This window comes from Hyaloscypha bicolor (assembly GCF_002865645.1).
Source record: "Hyaloscypha bicolor E unplaced genomic scaffold K444scaffold_136, whole genome shotgun sequence".
Classification (NCBI taxonomy): domain Eukaryota; kingdom Fungi; phylum Ascomycota; class Leotiomycetes; order Helotiales; family Hyaloscyphaceae; genus Hyaloscypha; species Hyaloscypha bicolor.
The window spans coordinates 93,027-113,319 of NW_020194638.1; the positions used below are offsets into that span (position 1 = coordinate 93,027).

The window sequence follows — 20,293 nt, forward strand, 5'->3', positions numbered from 1 at the left end:
GACAAAAACCATATTTTAGAGCCTATTAAATAAATAGAAGATACCCAGACATTTATAATTAATAGTATATTAAGATATAATACTTACTACTTTTATAAAGTTATAATTAATACTAGAGCCTCTAGATTCTTAATTACTAGTTCTAACTAATTTCAAGCTTTATAATAAACTAATAGTAATATCTAACTTAATGAAATTACTAAAAATTAAGTTAATATCTAGTTTAGTATTAGATTTATATTTTCTATTAGATCTATAATAGTAAGAATACTAATTAGGTAAGTATAATTCTATATTATATTTATAAAGACTTTATTTCTATTTAGCTTGGCTAATATAAATAAGCTAAGAGTTTATTTTAATAATCTTACTAATTATCTTATTACTTTTACCGGATACTTTATACCTATAATATAATATTTTAAATACTTTTTCCTGCTTTAAAATACTACTTTATAAAGCTTTATTTCCGAATTCTTTACTTATAACTCCTGTTTTCTTATAGAAATCAAATTATAATATTTATATTACTATTTTAGTTATTTATCTATTAGTAAGCTCTAAAATATACTAGAATAAGCAGGCTATAATATTAATATAGAAGCCCTAAAATACCTTATAAAGTACTATAAATAATACTAGAAATTCGGAGAATTACTAGAATAATTCAAATTTAATTTAAGAAATAATATTAGCTTTAATTACTTTATTATTATTATTATTTTCTATATTTCCGGTAAGCCTATACTTTATATTATTAATAAAGGCATTTAATATTAAGCCGGCTAATAGCTTTAAAATATTAGTATATTATATACTTGAGATATCCTAAAGTAATATTAGATTAATACCTATTTAGGCCCTCCTAATTAGATTATAGCAGATACCAGAAAGTAGTTTATTAGTAAGAAGTTTACTTAGCTTATAAATACTATAGAAATTAAAATTAAAATTATTTCTATAAAAACTCATAATTCCGTCGGAATTATAAAATACTACTATAGCCCGATTTAATATACTTACCTTATTATTATAGACAAAATTAATAGAATTAATAAGGATACTATATTTTAAATAGCCTTTAAAGTTATTAATAATTCCGCTAGACCTAATAGCATTATCCTAACTCTCTTAGTTTATAGTACTTTACCTTAAATAATTAAATATAATATCTTATTACTAACTATATTATAGTAATTAGTAATACTCAAGAAAATAATAGTAGAAATTCAGAAGCTTTAAGCTAGATACCAGATTACGAATGCCCTAAATACCCGAAATAGTTCTAGTATTACTAATATCTATAAACTTCCTTTAAATTCGGATATTCTTATATAGTATAAAGGAAATACTAGTTAATCTAGTAATTAGAATAGGCTATATAAGCTAGTAGTTATTAATAAAGAGAACTATATACTAGCTTTACTATATAGTAATACTACTTTCCGTTTAATTTCTATAAAGCCCTTTTATATAGGGAATATTAAGGTTATTACTAATAGCCCCGAACCTAAACCTATTTCTAAACTTTATAGTAAGGCTAAAAGTAATACAGATATGATTTCTCCTGCTATTTTACTAAAGTATAATAAAAAATACTTTTATAAGAACCCGAATATTATAATATTTCTATAAAACAATAACTTATATAAGAATTCCCGTTAAGTTAAAGTTACTAACCTCCTAAAAAAGAGTATATTTAAGGTTACTTCCAGATCTTAGGTACTAAAAAAAGTATATATCTTTAACTCCCGGTTTATTAATAAGATTAAGAATAAGGATATAAAGAGAAAGTTTAAGAAGTCGAGACTAGTTATCTAGGCTTATAATAATAGTAAGAAATATATAGTATTAATATAATTACTTATTATTTAATATATTAGCCAGAGAATTATTCTTAGTATTACTACTATAATAATAAATACTATAAAACTATATTTATATAATATCTCGCAAGCTTATATCTAATTAATAATCTTATTTAATTATAATTTTTATATTAACTCACCTTATAAGCTTACTAAAGAGCTAAATCTAAATAATAATTCGGTTCTAAAAGTTATAAAACTACTATATAGTATATTGGAAGCTAGGAACTACTAGTTTAAGACTTACTATTCCTATTATATTAATAAGCTTTTTATGAAATAGTTAACTTATAACCCTTGCCTCAGAAATAATAATTTTATAAAGACGAAATAACTAAAGCTTTAAGAAGCGAAGTTTTTAGTCAAGAAATATAAATACCTTACTATTAATTATAATCTCAAATTTAATAAAGGTATTATCTATACGAATATTACTAGAATTATTCTTATATAGGAATATTAATATAAAAACCTCTAAACTATTTCTATAAAAAATACTACTATTATAAGTAGTAAGAGTACTATTTATTAAGATCTTTCTATTAAGGACTAATATATTATTTAATATACTAGAGAAGTATATATTATATTAGTCTATTAATTAGAAGCTTTATATAATCTATTAATTATTACTTAAGCTATTAAATTCTCGGAAACTAATATAAAAGTATTTAATAAGTATATTTAATAGTAAATTGAGAATATTACTAGAGAACTGAGATTTATAAAGCTAGTAAATAAGTTCTTATATTTAATTATTTTTATAAATACTTTATTTATAAATAATAAAGATCTCTTTTCCTAAATCGGATATATTCTAGTTCTAGTAAATAGAACTAGATATATTAATATTATTTACTAGTTCTCTACTAAATATAAGAGAGTTACTAGAAGTATTCTAGCTTCGGAATTCTATAGTATGGTTTATGGCTTTAATATAGGCGCTTTAGTTAAAACTATAATTAATAGAGTACTAGAAATAGAACTATTACTAGTAGTCTATATGAATTCGAAGTTATTATATAAATACCTCATTAAATTAGAAACTACTCGAGAAAAGCATCTAATAATTAATATAATATACCTTTACTAGGCATATAAATAATGAGAAATTATAGAAGTTAAATAAATTAAGAGAGAATTAAATCCTGCCGATTTTATAATAAAATTAAAGCTAATAAATGCCCTCAAGTATCTAATTAATACGAATACTATATATTTAGATATAGAGGAATAGATCAAGTATAAATAGGGCAGGAAATAAATATATGAGATAAAAGAATATTATAAGAGGGAAAGTTATATATAAAAGGCTATAGCCTTTAGTATATAACTAAAACCTTAGAAGTAATATAGATATATAGAGTATTTAGGAAATCTGGTACTAGGCTAGATTAGGGAATTTGTATATAATTAGAAAGAGATACTATTTTCGCGTTTTTTAGAGAGTTTCTAGTATTAGTATAGCTATTTCTTTAGGAGTTATATATATAATTACGGGATATGAGATACGGGATATAGGTAATAAAATACGAGTAATAGAATATAGGATATGAAATATAGTTATATAACCTTATGTCTTATTAGTAACTCGACTAATAGACTAGATCTTTTTAGGCTTAGTAGATTTAGGAATTATATATTAATATTATAATACTATAATTCCTATTTTTAAATAATAACTTTACTAATTATATATAAATAGTATTTCACGACTTATATAATAGTATTATATATTACTAGTAAACTAATAATTATATACTAATAGCTTTTAAAGTTTCTAGCTTTTTATTAAAAAATTTTCGAATTAAATAAAATAGCTTTAAATAGCTAATAGTTACCTTTTTTAATAGACTAATATTCTTTTAAAATAAATTCAAACTTTTGAGGGCCTTATATAGATCTTATAAGCTCGGCTTAATATAAGAAAAAGTTATTATTATAATTAATTACCTAATATATTTATATTTAATAGCTTTTAAAAGAAATATTCTATTTAGGCTATATAGCTATAAGCCAAGCTATAAGTTAATATAGAAAATAATAAAAAAGTTATTTGTTTTTAGTATTACTATTTTTAATTATAAGAAAAAGCCCTATTATAAATTATATTATAATTAAAGAATATAACCTAATAAGAAATAATCTCGGAGCTATATAATTAATTAGATATTATATATAATATATAAAAAGAAGTAAATAATAGTAAATAGTAAATAATAGTATTTTAGTAAAAGAATAAGCCTTTTATAATTAGTTTTAAATATAAGTATTTTAAATACTATTTAAGAAGTATTTTAGTAATTATTTAACCCAAATTAATTTATATAAATAAATTTTCGGGAAATTAAGAATTAATAAATAATTATTTAAATATCTAATATATAACCCGGAATATAGTTTTTAAACTCTAGTAACTAATTAAATTATTTACTTAATAGTATTTTATATAAATTAAAAATAATATATTAAATAATCTTTAATTTTAAAGCTAACTAAATATTATATTATAATAGAAATATAAAACATATAGTAATATATAAAAAAGAATAGATTTCTATAATATAGAATTATAATTATATATAAGTAAAATATAAAATTAGAGAATAAATATTAATTTATTAATTTGTTTTTAAAATAAAAAAGAAAGAAAAGTAATATATATATAAAACCAAATATCTAAAAATTATCTAATTATATTATATAATTATAAAGCCAAAATTCCTATTATAATACTATTAATTATTACTTATATTTTATTATATCTAATTAATTAATAATACGCTTTAGTTTGCTTTTTCTAAAAAGAGTTTCTTTTTTATTTTATTTAGAAATCTCTCTAAAGTAGCCTAGAACTTATATTATTTCTAATTTTTTATTAGTAATATATTTGTTTATTTACTAGAAAATACCAAAAATCTAGCCTATAAGCTCTTATTTCTTTACTAGAATATTATTTCTTTATTTATAAGAGATTATAGAAAATTAATATAATATAATTTAAATCTATTATATTTAGTCTAATTATAATATTTTTCTACTAAAGATTATTAATTACTTATTATCTAAAACTAATAATTATAAGATCTATTTCTAAAACTATTATTTATTAATATCTCTTTTAATAAAAAAAGAAAAGAAATTAAAGCTAGTAATATAAATAAAAGAAATATTAGCTAAATTCTTTTCTAAGAAATTAATTACTAATTAAACTTATAATAAAATCTTTTATATATTTCTTTTCGAATTTATTATTAAAAATAATCTTTTTTTTTCTTATTAACTAGCTAGAAATAAAACCTTTATTTGTTTTTCTTAATTCGAATATTAAATATATTTTTATTAAATATTAATAAAAAATCTAAAAATATAATATTAAATTAGAAAAAAGAAATTATATTAATTTTAGAGAATATATATTTTTAATAACTAATATTTAAACTAGAAATAATAAACTTAATTATATAATTATTATTAGGTATTTCTATATAAAAAAAGAAAAGCAAATTTCTCTTTTATTTAATATTTTAAAGCTTATTTAATTAATATATAATAGGCTATATTTTAATAATTATATAAAATAATATATTCAAAATATATATATAATAAAAGACTATAAAAGAGCTAAAATAAGCTATATTTTATTATAAGTTTAATAAAATTAATAGTAATATATAATATTATAAATTCTATTTAATAATATACTTCTAATTTTATTCTTTATTTAAATTCTTTTATTTAAATTCTTTTTATTATTTACTTTTTTTATTATTTATTTAAATTATTTCTTTTTACTTTTAATTTTTTAATTTTTATTATTAGAATTCTAATTTACTAATCTAATAATATAAAGAACTTCTAATATTTTATTTATAAAAAGCCCTTTCTTTTTATTTATAATTATAAGAAATTATTATTTTAAAATAAATAAGAAAAAAATAAAAATAAAAATAATAAAAATAATTTAATAATAATATAACTAAGATTAATAATTATTATATTTTTTTAAGAAATCTTATTATATATAAATAGTTTATATAAAATATAAATAAAGTTATAATAAAAATAAGTTTTTTCTTATAAAGCTATTTTTAATTTAAAGCTTAAAAATTATATTAATATTTAATATACTAATTCTAATTTATTAGCTATTTAATAATTACTTTATTATATATATGTAATAGTATAAGTATATAATCCAGGTATTAGACTTCTTTTAAACTAGTTATATAATATATATAATAATTTCTTTTAAGAACTTATAGCTTAAAAAATTAAAAGAATAAAGTTTAGCTTATTAGCTTATTAATATATATTATTATCTCTTATTATAAGTATTACTTATATTAGTTTTCTTTTAATAATTCCCTATTTAGTTAATATATTATATACTTATATTTATAATATATATAAGTATAATAAATAATTAATAAAAAAATAAAAAATAGTTTTATTTAAAATTCAAAATTAAAGAAAAAGAAAAAGAAAAAGAAATATTTCTCTTATTAATAAGTTATAATTACGGGCTTAATATAGGCTAGATTTAAGGCTATTATAGGAAAAAGAAATTATAATAAGTAATATAATAGAAATATAAAACAAGTAATAATATATAAAGAAAAATAGGCTTTTATAATATAAAATTATAATATATAAAAAGTGAAATTAATAAATAAAGATTAATTAATTTCTAAAATAAGAAAAGAAGAAAAGTAATATATAAGCGAATTATAGATTATATATATCCGGAGATTATATAATTATATTATATAATTAATAAAAGCAAAATTCTTATAATAATAAGAACTTTAATAAATATATAAAAACTATATATATAATAAAATAATATTTATAATAAAATAATATTTATAATAAAATAATATTTATAATAAAATAATATTTATAATAAAATAATATTTATAATAAAATTATATAATATAAATATAATATTATAATAAAATAATATTTATAATAAAATAATAATATAAATATATAAACTAAATATAATATTATAATAAATAATATTTATAATAAAATAATATTATAATAATAATATATATAATTTTAATAATTTATATAAAATATTATTACTATAATAATATGTTTTTATAGCCTTTATATATAATATTTTATAATAATATATTTATAAAAATAATATTTATAATAAAATAATATTTATAATAAAATAATATTTATAATAAAATAATATTTATAATAAAATAATATTTATAATAAAATAATATATATAAAGGCTATAAAAACATATAATAATAATAATAATATATAATATAAAGAAATAAAATTATATATTTATTATTTAATTCTTATTATATAATAATTATAAGCTAGTTATATATATTATATTTAGCTCTAGCTATTTATATTATATTTCTTTTCTTTCTATAATTCTCTTTTATATTATTTTATATTTAAACTATCCTAAATAATTAGTTCTCGAGGCTTCTTAAAAAAGACAGATTATATAAGAAATACTAGAATCTCTCTTTTCTAGGAAATTATATCCAAATTCTTAAAACTAAACTTGAAATAATAAAAAGAATATTTAAATATCTTTTTTTATATTTTAGTAATTCTGAAATATAAGAAACTTTTATTATAATTTTTTAAAACTTAGAAAGAAATTCTTAAGCTAGTAGTTCTATAAAAAGTACTAAAAAAGAAAATCCTGGCCATATATTACTTTTCTTTCTTTTTTCTTTTTATTATTATAAATTATTTCTATTTTTATATTTCTTATAAATAGAACCGACTTATTTTTAACTTTATTATAGAATAAATCAAATTATATAAAACTTACTATTATTATTAAATTTGTATTCTTTTTCTTTTCTGACTTAATTAATTAGTTAATAAGCCCGAAATATTACTAATTATATCTAGTAATATCCTATTTTATAAGAATTTAATCCGAATACTTTTTTTATTTTCCGGTAATAATAATAGTTAATTATAGATATTTCTATAAACGAGCTAGTTCTATAATACTAGTAACGAATTCATTAATTATTTATTATAGTTCTAGTTTATATTTTAGAAAATTCTTCTATTAATCTATTTATTATATAACCTCTTATTTTTCTTTCCTACTTCCGGCTAACTTTTATATATATAATTAGTTCGTTTATAGATTATTATATAGCTTATAAAGCCTTTTATTTTAGTTATATAAATAATTATTTTAAGGCTTATTATAAAAAGAATAATATAATACTTTCTTTAATTTATAAGCCTTCTTTATATTTCTTTTACTTCTTTATAAATAATAATCTGCTTTATTAAACTTTTCGGGTAAATATTCGAATATATAATTATATTTTTATTTTTATATTAGTTAAATATAAAAAGAATATATAAATTAATTTCTTTTATAGGATCTAATACTTTTAGATTTATAATAAGCTCTTTTATTTCTAAGGCCTATTATATCCTGTTTTATATATTAAACTTTTCTTTATATAGTTCTTCTTTTATAATTCGCTTTTTATAATTAATATATAGGCTATTAATTTCTTTTATTTAAATTATATAATTCTTTTATAATTTATAAATATATTTACGAATTATAATTCGTTTATTATAGTCTATAAAATAGCCTATAAATATCTTATAAGCTAATAAACTAATTTCCGGATTTTATTTAATTTATAAATATATTTAATTCTCGAATTAGATATTAATTATTATTATAAGAATCTCCTAATAAATAACGAGATTATAGCCTTTATTTCAAATAAATATATAGATATAAGCTATTATAATCTAGTATTTATAATCTATAAAACAGGCTATAAGTATTTATAAATATATATAATTAATATTATATATATAATATATATATTATTCTATTATATATTTTTTTATATAATAATTAGGACTAGTATTATAATTTGTAGTTATAGGATTATAATAGAGCTTATTAATAAATATAATTTAAATAATAGGTTTTTTACTAGTATTATTTCTATAATAGCTAGTATTACATAGTTAATACAAACGTGGTTTTAGCCAAGGGATTAGTTTTAGCTAAGGTTCCAAGCTATAGTTCAAACCAAGCTCGCTTCCAAAGCTCGGCGTTTTAGTAGTTTTGGCCATACCTACTTATTCACTGCCACACCTCACTCCTTCTCTTCTTAGCTTTAGATTCTATAGGACATTAGAATTATAGATCTTTGAGCATTGTTCTATTACTTTATTCCTGCCATTACATGATCTAAAGCTCCTACCTTTCAGATAGTAGTTATTATTATTATTTATTAGGACTTCTGTCCACTAGCCCGCTTTTATACAGAGCACCCTTATTATTATTATTATTATTATTATTATTATTATTATTATTACGTAGCGCTGCCTATAGTTCTACCTGCAAGGTATTAAAAAGCTCGATTTTGGCCAGCTCACCCCTTATTATTTATTAGAGCCCCTGGTTTACTACCTCATTAATTTTTTTACCTCTTTACTAACTTTACCAATATTTCCTTGAGAATAGACATCTTCCAAACGCAAGTCCAGCGCGAGTTCGATGGCCTACGCTCTGAAATTGCTACCTTACGAGCAAAAAACAGTCAGAAATCGAAGCTCCCGGATCCTGAGAAGTTCGCTGGATTAACGTATAAGTTTGATACCTGGCTCCCGTTAATTAAGGCCAAGCTGCGAATCAATGGCCCGGCCATTGGAGACTCCATTGCCCAGTTTTACTACGTTTATCTTAATCTGGAGTCCTCTGTCTAATTAATGGTTCTGCCACAGCTTTCCTATATAGAGCAAGCTTAATCGTGGGATTATAATACGATTCTGGATTAGCTTTCACGGGTATACAATAATCCAAACAAGTAATCAGAGGCTGAGGACCGTTTGCATGCCCTCCGCCAAGGCAACGATTTCCTTCCTGCCTATATTGCCAAATTTGAATATACCCTGTACGAAGCGAATAGTCAAAGCTGGCCAGACATTAACAAAATCTCCAGCTTTCGCAATGGCCTCAATTCTACGATCCGCTCTCGTTTGGTACAGCAACTTACCCTCCCGCGAACATATAGTAATTTCCTGCGAACGGTTCAGTAGCTCTCGTCAAAAACAGCTGCCCCGCCATACGTTACTGCTCCCAGAATTGCTAGCGACCCTATAGACGTCAGCGAATTAATAATTGACGTCGTTATACCGGCAATTAGTACTCTGGAGTCTGAACTAATCTCACCGGCTATGCCAGCTCGTTCCACCTCAAAGGAGCTCCGCCAGTATTATCGTCAAACCGGCAGATGTGTCAGATGCGGCTCCCAGGATTACTTTATTAAGAACTATAGCTTGGCTCCTGCAAGCACTGCTTCCACTAGTTCTTGCAAATGGGTTATGACTACTGCAATTGACCATTACTCCAATTCTGGTAGCGATTCTGGTGATTCTGGAGGAGGGCTAACCTTAGATCCGGTTTTTAACCGTGTGTAGAGGGCTGATTTTGCGGCTTGATTGGAATAGGGTCCTTTTCCTTTGTTCTGTCGTTTTTTATACTCGCTTTAGCTTTCCCTTTATTTACTAGCGCTCGGGACGAGCTTTTTTTGGAGGGGGGGGTAATGTAATGGCTGGTATTACCTGGTTGATACGAACGTGGTTTCAGCCAAGGGGTTGGTTTTAGCTAAGGTTCCAAGCTATGGTTTAAACCAAGCTCGCTTCCAAAGCTCGGCGTTTCAGTGGTTTTGGCCATACCTACTTATCCACTGCCACACCTCACTCCTTCTCTCCTTAGCTTTATATTCTATAGGACATTAGAATCATAGATCTTTGAGTATTATTCCATTGCTTTATTCCTGCCGTTACAATTTCTCTATTTATCTAGTCTTTTTTTTATATTTTTTATATTAGCTATTTCTTTTAATAATATATTATTAATATATATATTACTTATAAAATTACTTTATTTAATTAGTTCTATTTATACTAATAGAATATTTATATAAAATTTATAAATATTCTAATTTATAAAAACATTTATATAAATAATATTAGTTATTATTTTATTTTTCTATGAAGCTTTATAAATAATAATTATTTTATATAATAGCTATTATATAATATTTTAATAAATTAAGCTTTTTTATTATTTTTATAACTAACCTATACTAGCTTAAGATTATAGATTATTTTTTAAATAAATAGTAAATAATTAATTATTTAAATCTTTTTTATTAGATTTTTATTCTAAAAATATAAAAGCTTTTTATAAATCTTAAAACCTATTTTTTTTTAGATAATATATAAACTATATCTATATAATTAAGTATTAGAAATATAGCCTTTTATATATATATATTTGCTTTTATTTCTTAGAAAAGATATTATTTTTTTAATTTCTAATTTAGTTAATAAGATTATTAATATTAAATTTCTAGATTTATTATAAAATCCTATAAATAAACTTATAGCTATAATAACTAGCCAGATGTTTTATAGGCTATATAGCCTTAATAATAATCCGAAAGCCCTATATATAGTTTATAAAACGCTTATAGCCCTACTTATATATTAGAAGAGGTTTCCTAAGGCATTTATAACTATAATAATTATTTTAAATACTAATATTAGAATAATAATTATATATTTATAATTTATAAATTAGGTTTTCTAGACCAGGAAATTATTTATAATAATTACTAGATTATTTTTTATAACTTGTATTTTCTTTAAAAGTTCTATTTATATATTAATATTAAGATTTATATATTTATATAAGTAATTAAATATATTTATAAATATATTTATAAGAAAACAGATTATATAATTATTATTAATTCGAGAATAAATAATAAGATTATCTAATATTTTTAGGTTTAATATATAGGTTCTATAAAGGCTTTTTAGTATTTATTTAAATATCTAATATATTAGAAGTTTTTCCTAATTTAATATTTTATAGCCGATTTCTTATTTAAATAAGTTATAAATAAGGCTATAAATATTTATTTAATCTTAATAGCCTTTTTTAAATATAATATAATATATAAAAATAGCTATTAGTATTTATATTATAAGTTTTTATAATATTTTATATAAGTTATTAAAACCCGGATATAGAAATACTATAAATAAGAATATAATATTAGTTATATTTATTATTATAGCCTAGTTTCAAGTAAATAGTTCTATTTATAGCTTTTATTAATAATTATATATAGTTTATAATTCTTTAATAAGCTATATTTAATTAAGAATATCTATTATTTTATATATTATATTATTTATATTACTTATAGCTTAATAGAAAATAATTAGAAATAGTTTTAGTATTTTAATAAGGCTATTTTATTAATAACTAGCTATAATTTATAAATACTTTTTTTATAAGTATTTACTAATAGCTAATTATAAATATATAAATAATCTAAAACTAGTATAAGAAATATTTCTATAATAACTTAGCTTATAAGCTAGTCTATAACTTATTAATTAATTTCTTGCTATTCTTAATTAATTCTTATTATAATTATAGTTTCTTTTTATTAAATTTCGGTTTTATAAATCTTTAATAAATATTTATAAATATTACTTTATCTAAAAATACTTTTAATTAGACTATAAGCTATTATATAGCTAATCTATAAGTTAATTATAATTATTTTATATTACTAATAACTATAATATAAGCTTAGCTAAATATAGACTAGTATTTTTGCTTTTAGATAATTATAATAGTAATTATAAATTATTTATAAATTATTTATTTCTATTTATAAAGCCCGAATAAAACTAATAAAACGTTTTTTTATAAAATTCTTTATTATTATTATTATAGCTAAAGTAAAATAATTTTATATATAGTATTAATAAATATTATAGCTTTTTTTTTTAAATAAATATATATTTTATTTCTAGTTCCGGATTTTAATTAAACTTAATAAGTTATTTATAAGTATAATTACTAAAATAAATCGGTTCGGAACTTTCTTATAATTTATAAATCTAATTATTTGAAATAAGGTATTTATATAATATAAGTACTATTTTAAAATAATATATTAGCTAATAATTAATTTATAATTAGTAATAAATAATATTTTTTAGAGAAGTATTTATAATTATTAGAAGAAACTTTATTTAGATCTTACTAATAGTTTTATATAATTTATAAGCTAATATAATATGAGTCTATTTATAGTAAATATAAATCTGGCTATAGCTTTATTAATTATTATTATGAATTAATATATAAGTTTATAATAATTTATTTAAATAGGATTTTATAGACTAAATAAATAAATTATATTTCTATTTTTTATTCTATATATCTAATTAATTATAGACCTAATTAATTATATTTATTTATAAGAATAACTTTTATAGGTCTTATATAATTACTAGGCCTTTAATAAATAAGTAATTTTATTAATCCTAAATAATATAGTTTATAAGTTTAATTAAATAATTCTAGATATATTCTCTAGTTAGAAATAGATATATTTTATAATAAATTCAATTAATATAAATAAAGCAAATTTTAAGATTAAAAAATTATTTCTAAAGGTTTTATAAAGTATTTATTTACTAGATTTATTTTTTTCTAAGTTATAATTTAAGATTAGTATACTTATAATACTTTTATAAAATCTTTATTTATAGAAAGGGCTTTATAATAGGTTATAGATATTAATTTATAGCTTTAAGAAATTCTTAATTCAAATATAATTATTAAATAATAATTTTAATAACTAATTATAGATAATTCTATAAATTAAGCTCTAGTTTAAAAATTAGTAATTATTTTTTATACTTTTCTATAAATAGTTTTTATTTGCTTTATTTTTTATAATAATTATTAATAAATTATAGAACTAGTTATTTAAGGTAATAAAAATAGTTTTATAATTACTAGTCTTTTCTTATAGCTAGTTTTATATAATAGCCTTATAAGTTATCTTATAAATAGGGCTTTATATTCTTTTATTTCCTAATATAAATTATATAAGTAATATAATATATCTAGAAATATTATAAAGTTTTATTTAGCTTTTAGTTTATTTATAATTAACTTTATATATTTATAAGCTATTTTTCTTCTTATATTATTTATAAAAGATCTATAAAGAATCTATATCTAATTTATATATTTAGCTAAAAGCCTTTATTAAGTTATATAATTTTAGCTAGTATTTTTATTATATAATATATTTTTTTTAATTCTAAATCTATTTAAAATAAATTTAGAATAAAATTATTACTAGTCCCAAAGCTTATATAAGACTGCTAGTAATAATTTTAGTAAAGCGGCCCTAAACTTATTTATTTTATATTTTTATTATTTTCCGGAAAAAAATAATATTATTATATAAATATATTTATATAAGACTACTAAAACTTTAGTTTATTCTATAATTCAGGCTTTATTTTATAAACTCTATAGGTTTTATAAACTCTCTTTTATAAGATTTATAAGCTAATTTTATAGGCTTTATAAGCTTTATATATTTTATAGACTTCTAATAAATATTTTTTCTTTAAACTAGCTATATTATTCCGGATATGAATTCTTTTATCTAATTATAAGCTTCTCTTTTTATAAGAACAGATATTAATTTTATATTTATAAAACCTGCCTTATATAAAAATATAACTAATATTATAAAGCTATAAGCGAGTTTATATAAAAAAGATATAACTAGTAAATCTTATAAGTAAAGAAAATAAAGCTATAGATATAAAAGTATAGGATATGGGATTTTATAGACTTAAAGAAGGTATTAGTAAAAGAAGAAGCCTAAAGAAAATAAAAGAAGTTTTAGGCTCGATTATAAAATAATAAATAGTAATAATATAAAGAAAAGAAGTAATAGGAAATAAAATAAAAGAGGAAATAAAAAGAAAATAATTTAGTAAAAGCTTATAAATAATAAGTAGCAGGACTAATATATAGTAGTTTATAAATAAATATAAGAGAAAGAAATAGAAATAAGAATAGAAATAGAAATAGAAGCAAGAGGAAATATAGTACTAGCTTATAGCTAGCTAATATTTAGAGATATAAAGAAAGAAGATGCTTATAAATAAAAAGAAAGAACTTATAAATAAAGAGATATTTATAAATAAAAAAAAGGAATTTGCGAATAAAAAGATATTTATAAATTAATTTATAAATAAGCCTATAGCCTATAAGTAAGAAACCCTATTTATAAATACTTATTAATTCTTTTCCTTAGAATATTATTCTAGTTATAATTAAAAACGCCCTTTTTCTGAATTTAAATAATTCTTTATATATTTTATATACTAAAAACAGAAATAAAAGTCAAATTATTAATATAGTATTTAAAGAAAGAAATAAGTAAGAGTATTAAGACTTGAAAATAAGCTTATAAGAAACAAGCTTTAAAGACATATATAAGTATATATAAGAGAATCGGGCAAGCAGGAACTTAGAAAGATAAGAGTAAGAGAATACTATAAGTATCTTATAAAAGATAATAGAAAACAGCCTTTAGAAGTTAATAATTATTTAAATAAAAGCCTTTAAAAGACTATATGTTTATATGTTATATTAGTACGAGCTTGCGAGTATAATATAGCTATATTTAATTAAAAAAAAAAGAAGGGATTTAAGTAAAAAAGAAAGCTTAATAAATAAAAGTAAGGCTTAAAAGAGTTTATAAAAGGAAAGAGAGAGCTTTATAGATATAATTAAGGAATATAGTAGTCTGTAAAGAGAGAGCTTTATATTAAAGCTAAAGTTATATAACTCTCTTAATTTCGAATTGAGATCAGGGCAAAATTAAAACTAGCCCCGGAGCTTGTATAGGGCCACCAGGTTTTAATTTTAGCAAAGCGGCCCTAATCTCGTCTGATTATATTACAATATAACCACATTTACTGTAATAGTTCTAAACTACAGGCAAAGTTCCCTTCATATATAGTGATACCCGGTCGATTGATTTGCCTGGAGGAGAGGTAGGGTCCAGAGGACTTGATTTCTAAGAAGCTAGGATTTCAGGGTTCCTCAAATAATCGTCCAAGCCTAGCGCTTCGCTTAGGGCCACGCTAAACCCTTACAGCAGCCCGCTAAGTCACATGACAAAAGTCTTGACTTTGCGCACGTGACCCATAACTAATCCCTTTCAGTGACGTCTGCAAAAAAACACAAAGAAATCGACCTAATACAATCTGCCCCATCACAGTAAGCTTATACCTGCGCTGGAGTATTTGAATTACTGAGTAATCACTTATTCAGAAATCCAAGGCTAGGTTTAAACGGGAGGAGTATAGGTAGAGGAATATAAAAGAGAGGAGTATAGGTAGAGGAATATAAAAGAGAGGAGTCTGTATAGGCTTGTAAACACGGGTTTTTGAGGCGCTAAGAGAAAATGGTCCCTTGCCGGAAAGTGCCTTAGTCAGCAGCGCCCGGGCCAATCAGGACCCCGCAATTTTGATCTCTCACCGAGAAACTGCCCTCACATAAAATGTAGGGAGAACGGGAACGGGAACGGGGCAGCAGGGGAGCCTTTTGTGCACGGGCAATAGAGCTGTAGAGGTGCGGGCTCGGTAAGGGACTAATGAACGAGCGAGTAAATGAAGCTGAGTTGGATTCAGTTGGGTTTAAGGAGTGGCAGTTGCATATATGTAACACCAAGTGAGGTTGCAGCATAGGCGCATGGCGCTGAGTATATTCATGGGTGCAACCCGTTATAGATAGTACTCTGAGAGAGTACTAAGGCGGGGTAGTATAGCCTTGAGTAGCTAGTTATCCATTTGCTCTTATATATTCAGATTAGCCCTCCTCTCTCTCAACCTATCCTCTTCAAGTGCCAGCCTTTCCTTCTCCGCAAGAAGTTCTCGCTTCTCCCTTAACCTTCGTTCCTGGTATTGCAGGTCGCCTTCTTCGGTTTGTGATTCATTTGCTAGGCTGAGGCCCAAATTAGGAGGATGCGGCATTACTTCACTCGTACTCCCTATTAGTGGTGGTGGAATAATGAAAGGCTTTGACGTTTGAGTTATATTAGCTCTAGGGATTGGCATTGTAGTATCGAGCTCTAGCGCCTGGATCCCTGCTGCTGGGTCGAGTCCAGTTATTGGTGCGTATTCACTAATGGGTGCGAGGGCTGGGTTTGAAGTATGAGGCTGGCTCCTTGAAATGCTTAGCTCTTGAGCTTCTTGACGAGTATTGTTGTTATCCAGCTCGAGTACAGCCGCTACTGAGGTATTGACTGCGTCTAACTCAGGCTTCCCAAGGCCCCTCTCTGTTGTGTTGACTGTGAGTACAGTGCCGGTTAACTCCGCCTTGTGCTCAAAGTCCCAGCCTCGAAGCTCTAAAGCCCCATTTCCATGGGCTATAAGAGCATTTCTTGAACGCTTGCGACGGATACAGACGAAAGCGACGCCAATAGTTGTAATGATTACAACGAGAGAGACTACAATGCTAATGCCGGTCTTAGCTCCCTTGGAGAGGCCGGTATTTTCAGAGGATGCGATACTATTTGTGGGCTGGCTAGAGGGCGTACTCCCAGAGGATGTAATGGTGTTTGTGGACTGTGTAGAAGGCGTACTCGCAGAGCTGACAATTTGTGAGGTGGTTGACGGACCAGGAGAAGTCGTCACAATCTGCCCATTTGAGATCCAAACAGCTTGCTTTGTACCACAGCACGACATGTTCTGATACCCACAACAAATACTCTGATCAGAGCAGAAAGTGATAATATTATCATTGCCGAAACCAGCGCCGTCTAAGTCTTTGATTAGAGCAAGCTTTAAGTAGATCACAGGACTGCGGTTATGAGCTCACCTATACATAGTCGCAAGCATTGCGGAGACTGCCAGGTCGGGTCCGTACAAGACTCTCTCCATATCACGTCCTGTTCAGTTTCCTGGCATAACCCATCGGTCCTGCAGATGTCCGGATAGTTGTTATCATTTGTGCGACAGCACATGCTTTGTCTTCCCGCGTTACATGGTACATAGCGGTAATCAGCCGCTGAGCCGCCGGGACGGTAACAGGTTTGGGCCCAGCCAATCGCCGCTGTCAGTAGCAGCAATATCAACATGTAGGGACCCATGTTTCATCTGAATGTTCTGAACGGCATGTCAAGAGTCTGAACAGCATGTACGCGATATTATACCGCTGGTGGCCGCGTGATCCAAAAGACATCCTTCAGCCTGCAGTTTGGGCTGAGAGCTGTGCGTTAGTTTTCAGTTATTGGCTTCCATGCTGGGGTCTAGGCATGGCAATTGCCGTGTCTTAAAAATTGAAGGCCAATAGCGCCCCTTTATCGACGTCTCCTTCGGGCGAACATGATGTGCCGTGTTTATTGAATTGGGATTGGTGATGTTCTACCAATGTCTCAGTAAGATCGACGATCATTCTACCATCATACCTTCGGGAAATCAGCAGGTCACTCTCTCGGCGATACAATAGAAGGCAAGGCCCAAATGAGCTTCCGGACAGCTAATATCTTCAAGGCCGTACAGTACTATCCTCCCCCTTGAATAATTACGAGTGGGTCCAATATTCGCCACCATCTCCACACACACATCACTCCACTAAAGACACGTAATTGAGTCTTCACCGCTTTCCAGTTCAATTGAAGCTATTCCCACTTTCTACTTTACATTCTGCTTAGTATTTGGTAGGCCCACCATGCGCTTCCTTTACAGCCTCACAGCGTCTCCACCAGCTATCATATAAGCCCTGAATATACTCGTCTGGCACTGCGTCCCATGCATCTTGTATAATCTTGCGGAGTTGATCCAAGCGGATCTTATCCGGCTGGTAGCATGCTTCCCAATAGTGCTCTTCTATCCAATTCTTCATCCAATTCCATATATGCTCAATGAGATTCAAGTCTGGTGAGTAGCGAGGGGCTTGAATTATAGGGATATGGCGAAGGAGTAGGTTTAGCTTCGTCTCGTATGAGTGATGGGAAGAAGCATTGTCTTGCCAAAACCTATATCGGCTGAGTGGGTGGTCGCGGAAGAACTATTCCATTCTTGAGAGAATCTTGAGATCATATTATATAGAGTTAATTGAGCCCCACTCCTTTTCCCAAAAGAGAGAAGGCCCCTTCTTCCCATCGACTATACTTCCCCAGAACATCCACGCAGGGAGCTTAGAGTACTTGTGCCTCACACACTCAGGGAGTAAGCGATCGCTTCCATCCTTTAAGCAGGTAATATACGAGTTTGTATGAGCTCCGCCAAATGCCCATACCTCGTCTATAAAGCAGACCTGCTGTATACGTGAGCGTGGCCAGGTACTCCCATCCTCTGCTAAATCTAGCCTCTTCTAACAGACTCCAGGGTCATCTGAGAACCCCTTCTTTCGTGATACACGGCGATAATAATCAATACCGTCTATAGCTGTACGAATAGCTTTCTCACTGGCGTAAAGCTGTGGAAGAAAGTGTGGGATCTTGTGATATGCCACGTGACGGTGAGAAGGAGAGGAAAGTAACCACTCCTTAAGTGTAGTCTTTTCAGGTGTATGGAGCTTAGCATGTCTCCCTGCCTTTGTTTTCTGGGGTGTAAGACGGTGGGTTTTCGCGTGGGTAATTTGGCTATCTGAAACGTCAAGTATCTCCTTTATTTGGGCCCATGGTATCTTGAAAAGGAGGGCTATTTGGATCTGGAGACGCTTATCACGTGTACATTCTACGTGCGAGGAAGTATACACGTGCGGACGTAAGGGAGAGAGCTCAGGCTCTGCTTGAGAGTCTGGAATAAAGAGAGGAGGAGATGGTATAGACTCAAAGAGAGAGTCTGGAAGAAGCTGAGAGTCTGGGAGAAGGTCACGTGCGTCCCAAGACTGAGTACTGTGCTGTGATTCGTTGATTTGAGGCCTAGGACTATTGCGAGAGTCCCATGACTGCGTAGTCTTTTGTGAATCAGGAAGAGAGAGAGGAGGAGAGCGAGGCTGTGCAGATGGTGGAGTGTCTGCGTCATAAAGGTTACCATAATCAGGTGGTGGTGTAGTGAAGCGTGAATCTTGAGAGTCCATTGTAATTGAGGATATAAACAAGTAAAGTAAAGCCAGTGGAAGCTGTGTTTTCTGCCATACTTATGGTTCAGCTACGCTGGCGAGCTAGAAGCTTCTACGTGCTCTGATTGGCTAAAAATGGGGTGAGGCGTGGCGTGAGTGAAGCATGAGAGTGTGGCGAATATTGGACCCACTCGTAATTATTCAAGGGGGGGATAGTATCACCCTTGGTATCTTACGAATGGATGAGTAACTCATTCTATCCCCCCCCCAGTCCAAAGCGCCATCACGAGATTAGTAACGCCACCCCAAAACCTCGTTTATATCCCCAACATAGGAAACCTCAGGTGCTTTAGAGAGTCTCTATTCGCTATCGACCCTTGATGGGGCCCGTGCCGGCGTGGTGTTATCAATATCGTGATCGCGCTTTGGACTAGGGGGGGGATAGTTGAGGATGTTGTCT

The 20,293-nt window shown here is 25.7% G+C and overlaps 2 protein-coding genes across 2 annotated transcripts; both read right to left on the minus strand.

The window, feature by feature from the left end:
- Positions 1 to 16,511: 16,511 nt before the first annotated feature.
- K444DRAFT_667546 (uncharacterized protein) lies at positions 16,512 to 17,931 on the minus strand. The gene is made up of 2 exons (XM_024887309.1): positions 17,644 to 17,931; positions 16,512 to 17,584 (listed from the first exon to the last, which is right to left on the minus strand). Exons 1-2 carry the CDS (start codon positions 17,912 to 17,914, stop codon positions 16,620 to 16,622), a joined length of 1,236 nt encoding a protein of 411 aa, XP_024730730.1. The 5' UTR covers positions 17,915 to 17,931; the 3' UTR covers positions 16,512 to 16,619.
- Positions 17,932 to 18,412: 481 nt separating this feature from the next.
- Positions 18,413 to 19,861, minus strand: K444DRAFT_618308 (uncharacterized protein). The gene is made up of 3 exons (XM_024881289.1): positions 19,169 to 19,861; positions 19,034 to 19,135; positions 18,413 to 18,802 (listed from the first exon to the last, which is right to left on the minus strand). The coding sequence occupies exons 1-3, from the start codon at positions 19,849 to 19,851 to the stop codon at positions 18,475 to 18,477; spliced, it is 1,113 nt and encodes a 370-aa protein (XP_024730731.1). The 5' UTR covers positions 19,852 to 19,861; the 3' UTR covers positions 18,413 to 18,474.
- Positions 19,862 to 20,293: the final 432 nt, after the last annotated feature.

Coding starts and splice junctions, on each gene's coding strand:
- K444DRAFT_667546 (XM_024887309.1), bottom strand. CDS start 17,914: ATGGGTCCCTACATGTTGATATTGCTGCTACTGACAGCGGCGATTGGC. Junction 17,585..17,643: donor ATGCTTGCGACTATGTATAG/GTGAGCTCATAA, acceptor TCAAAGACTTAG/ACGGCGCTGGTTTCGGCAAT.
- K444DRAFT_618308 (XM_024881289.1), bottom strand. CDS start 19,851: ATGGACTCTCAAGATTCACGCTTCACTACACCACCACCTGATTATGGT. Junction 19,136..19,168: donor CGTGTATCACGAAAGAAGGG/GTTCTCAGATGA, acceptor CTGTTAGAAGAG/GCTAGATTTAGCAGAGGATG. Junction 18,803..19,033: donor GGCGGAGCTCATACAAACTC/GTATATTACCTG, acceptor CAGCCGATATAG/GTTTTGGCAAGACAATGCTT.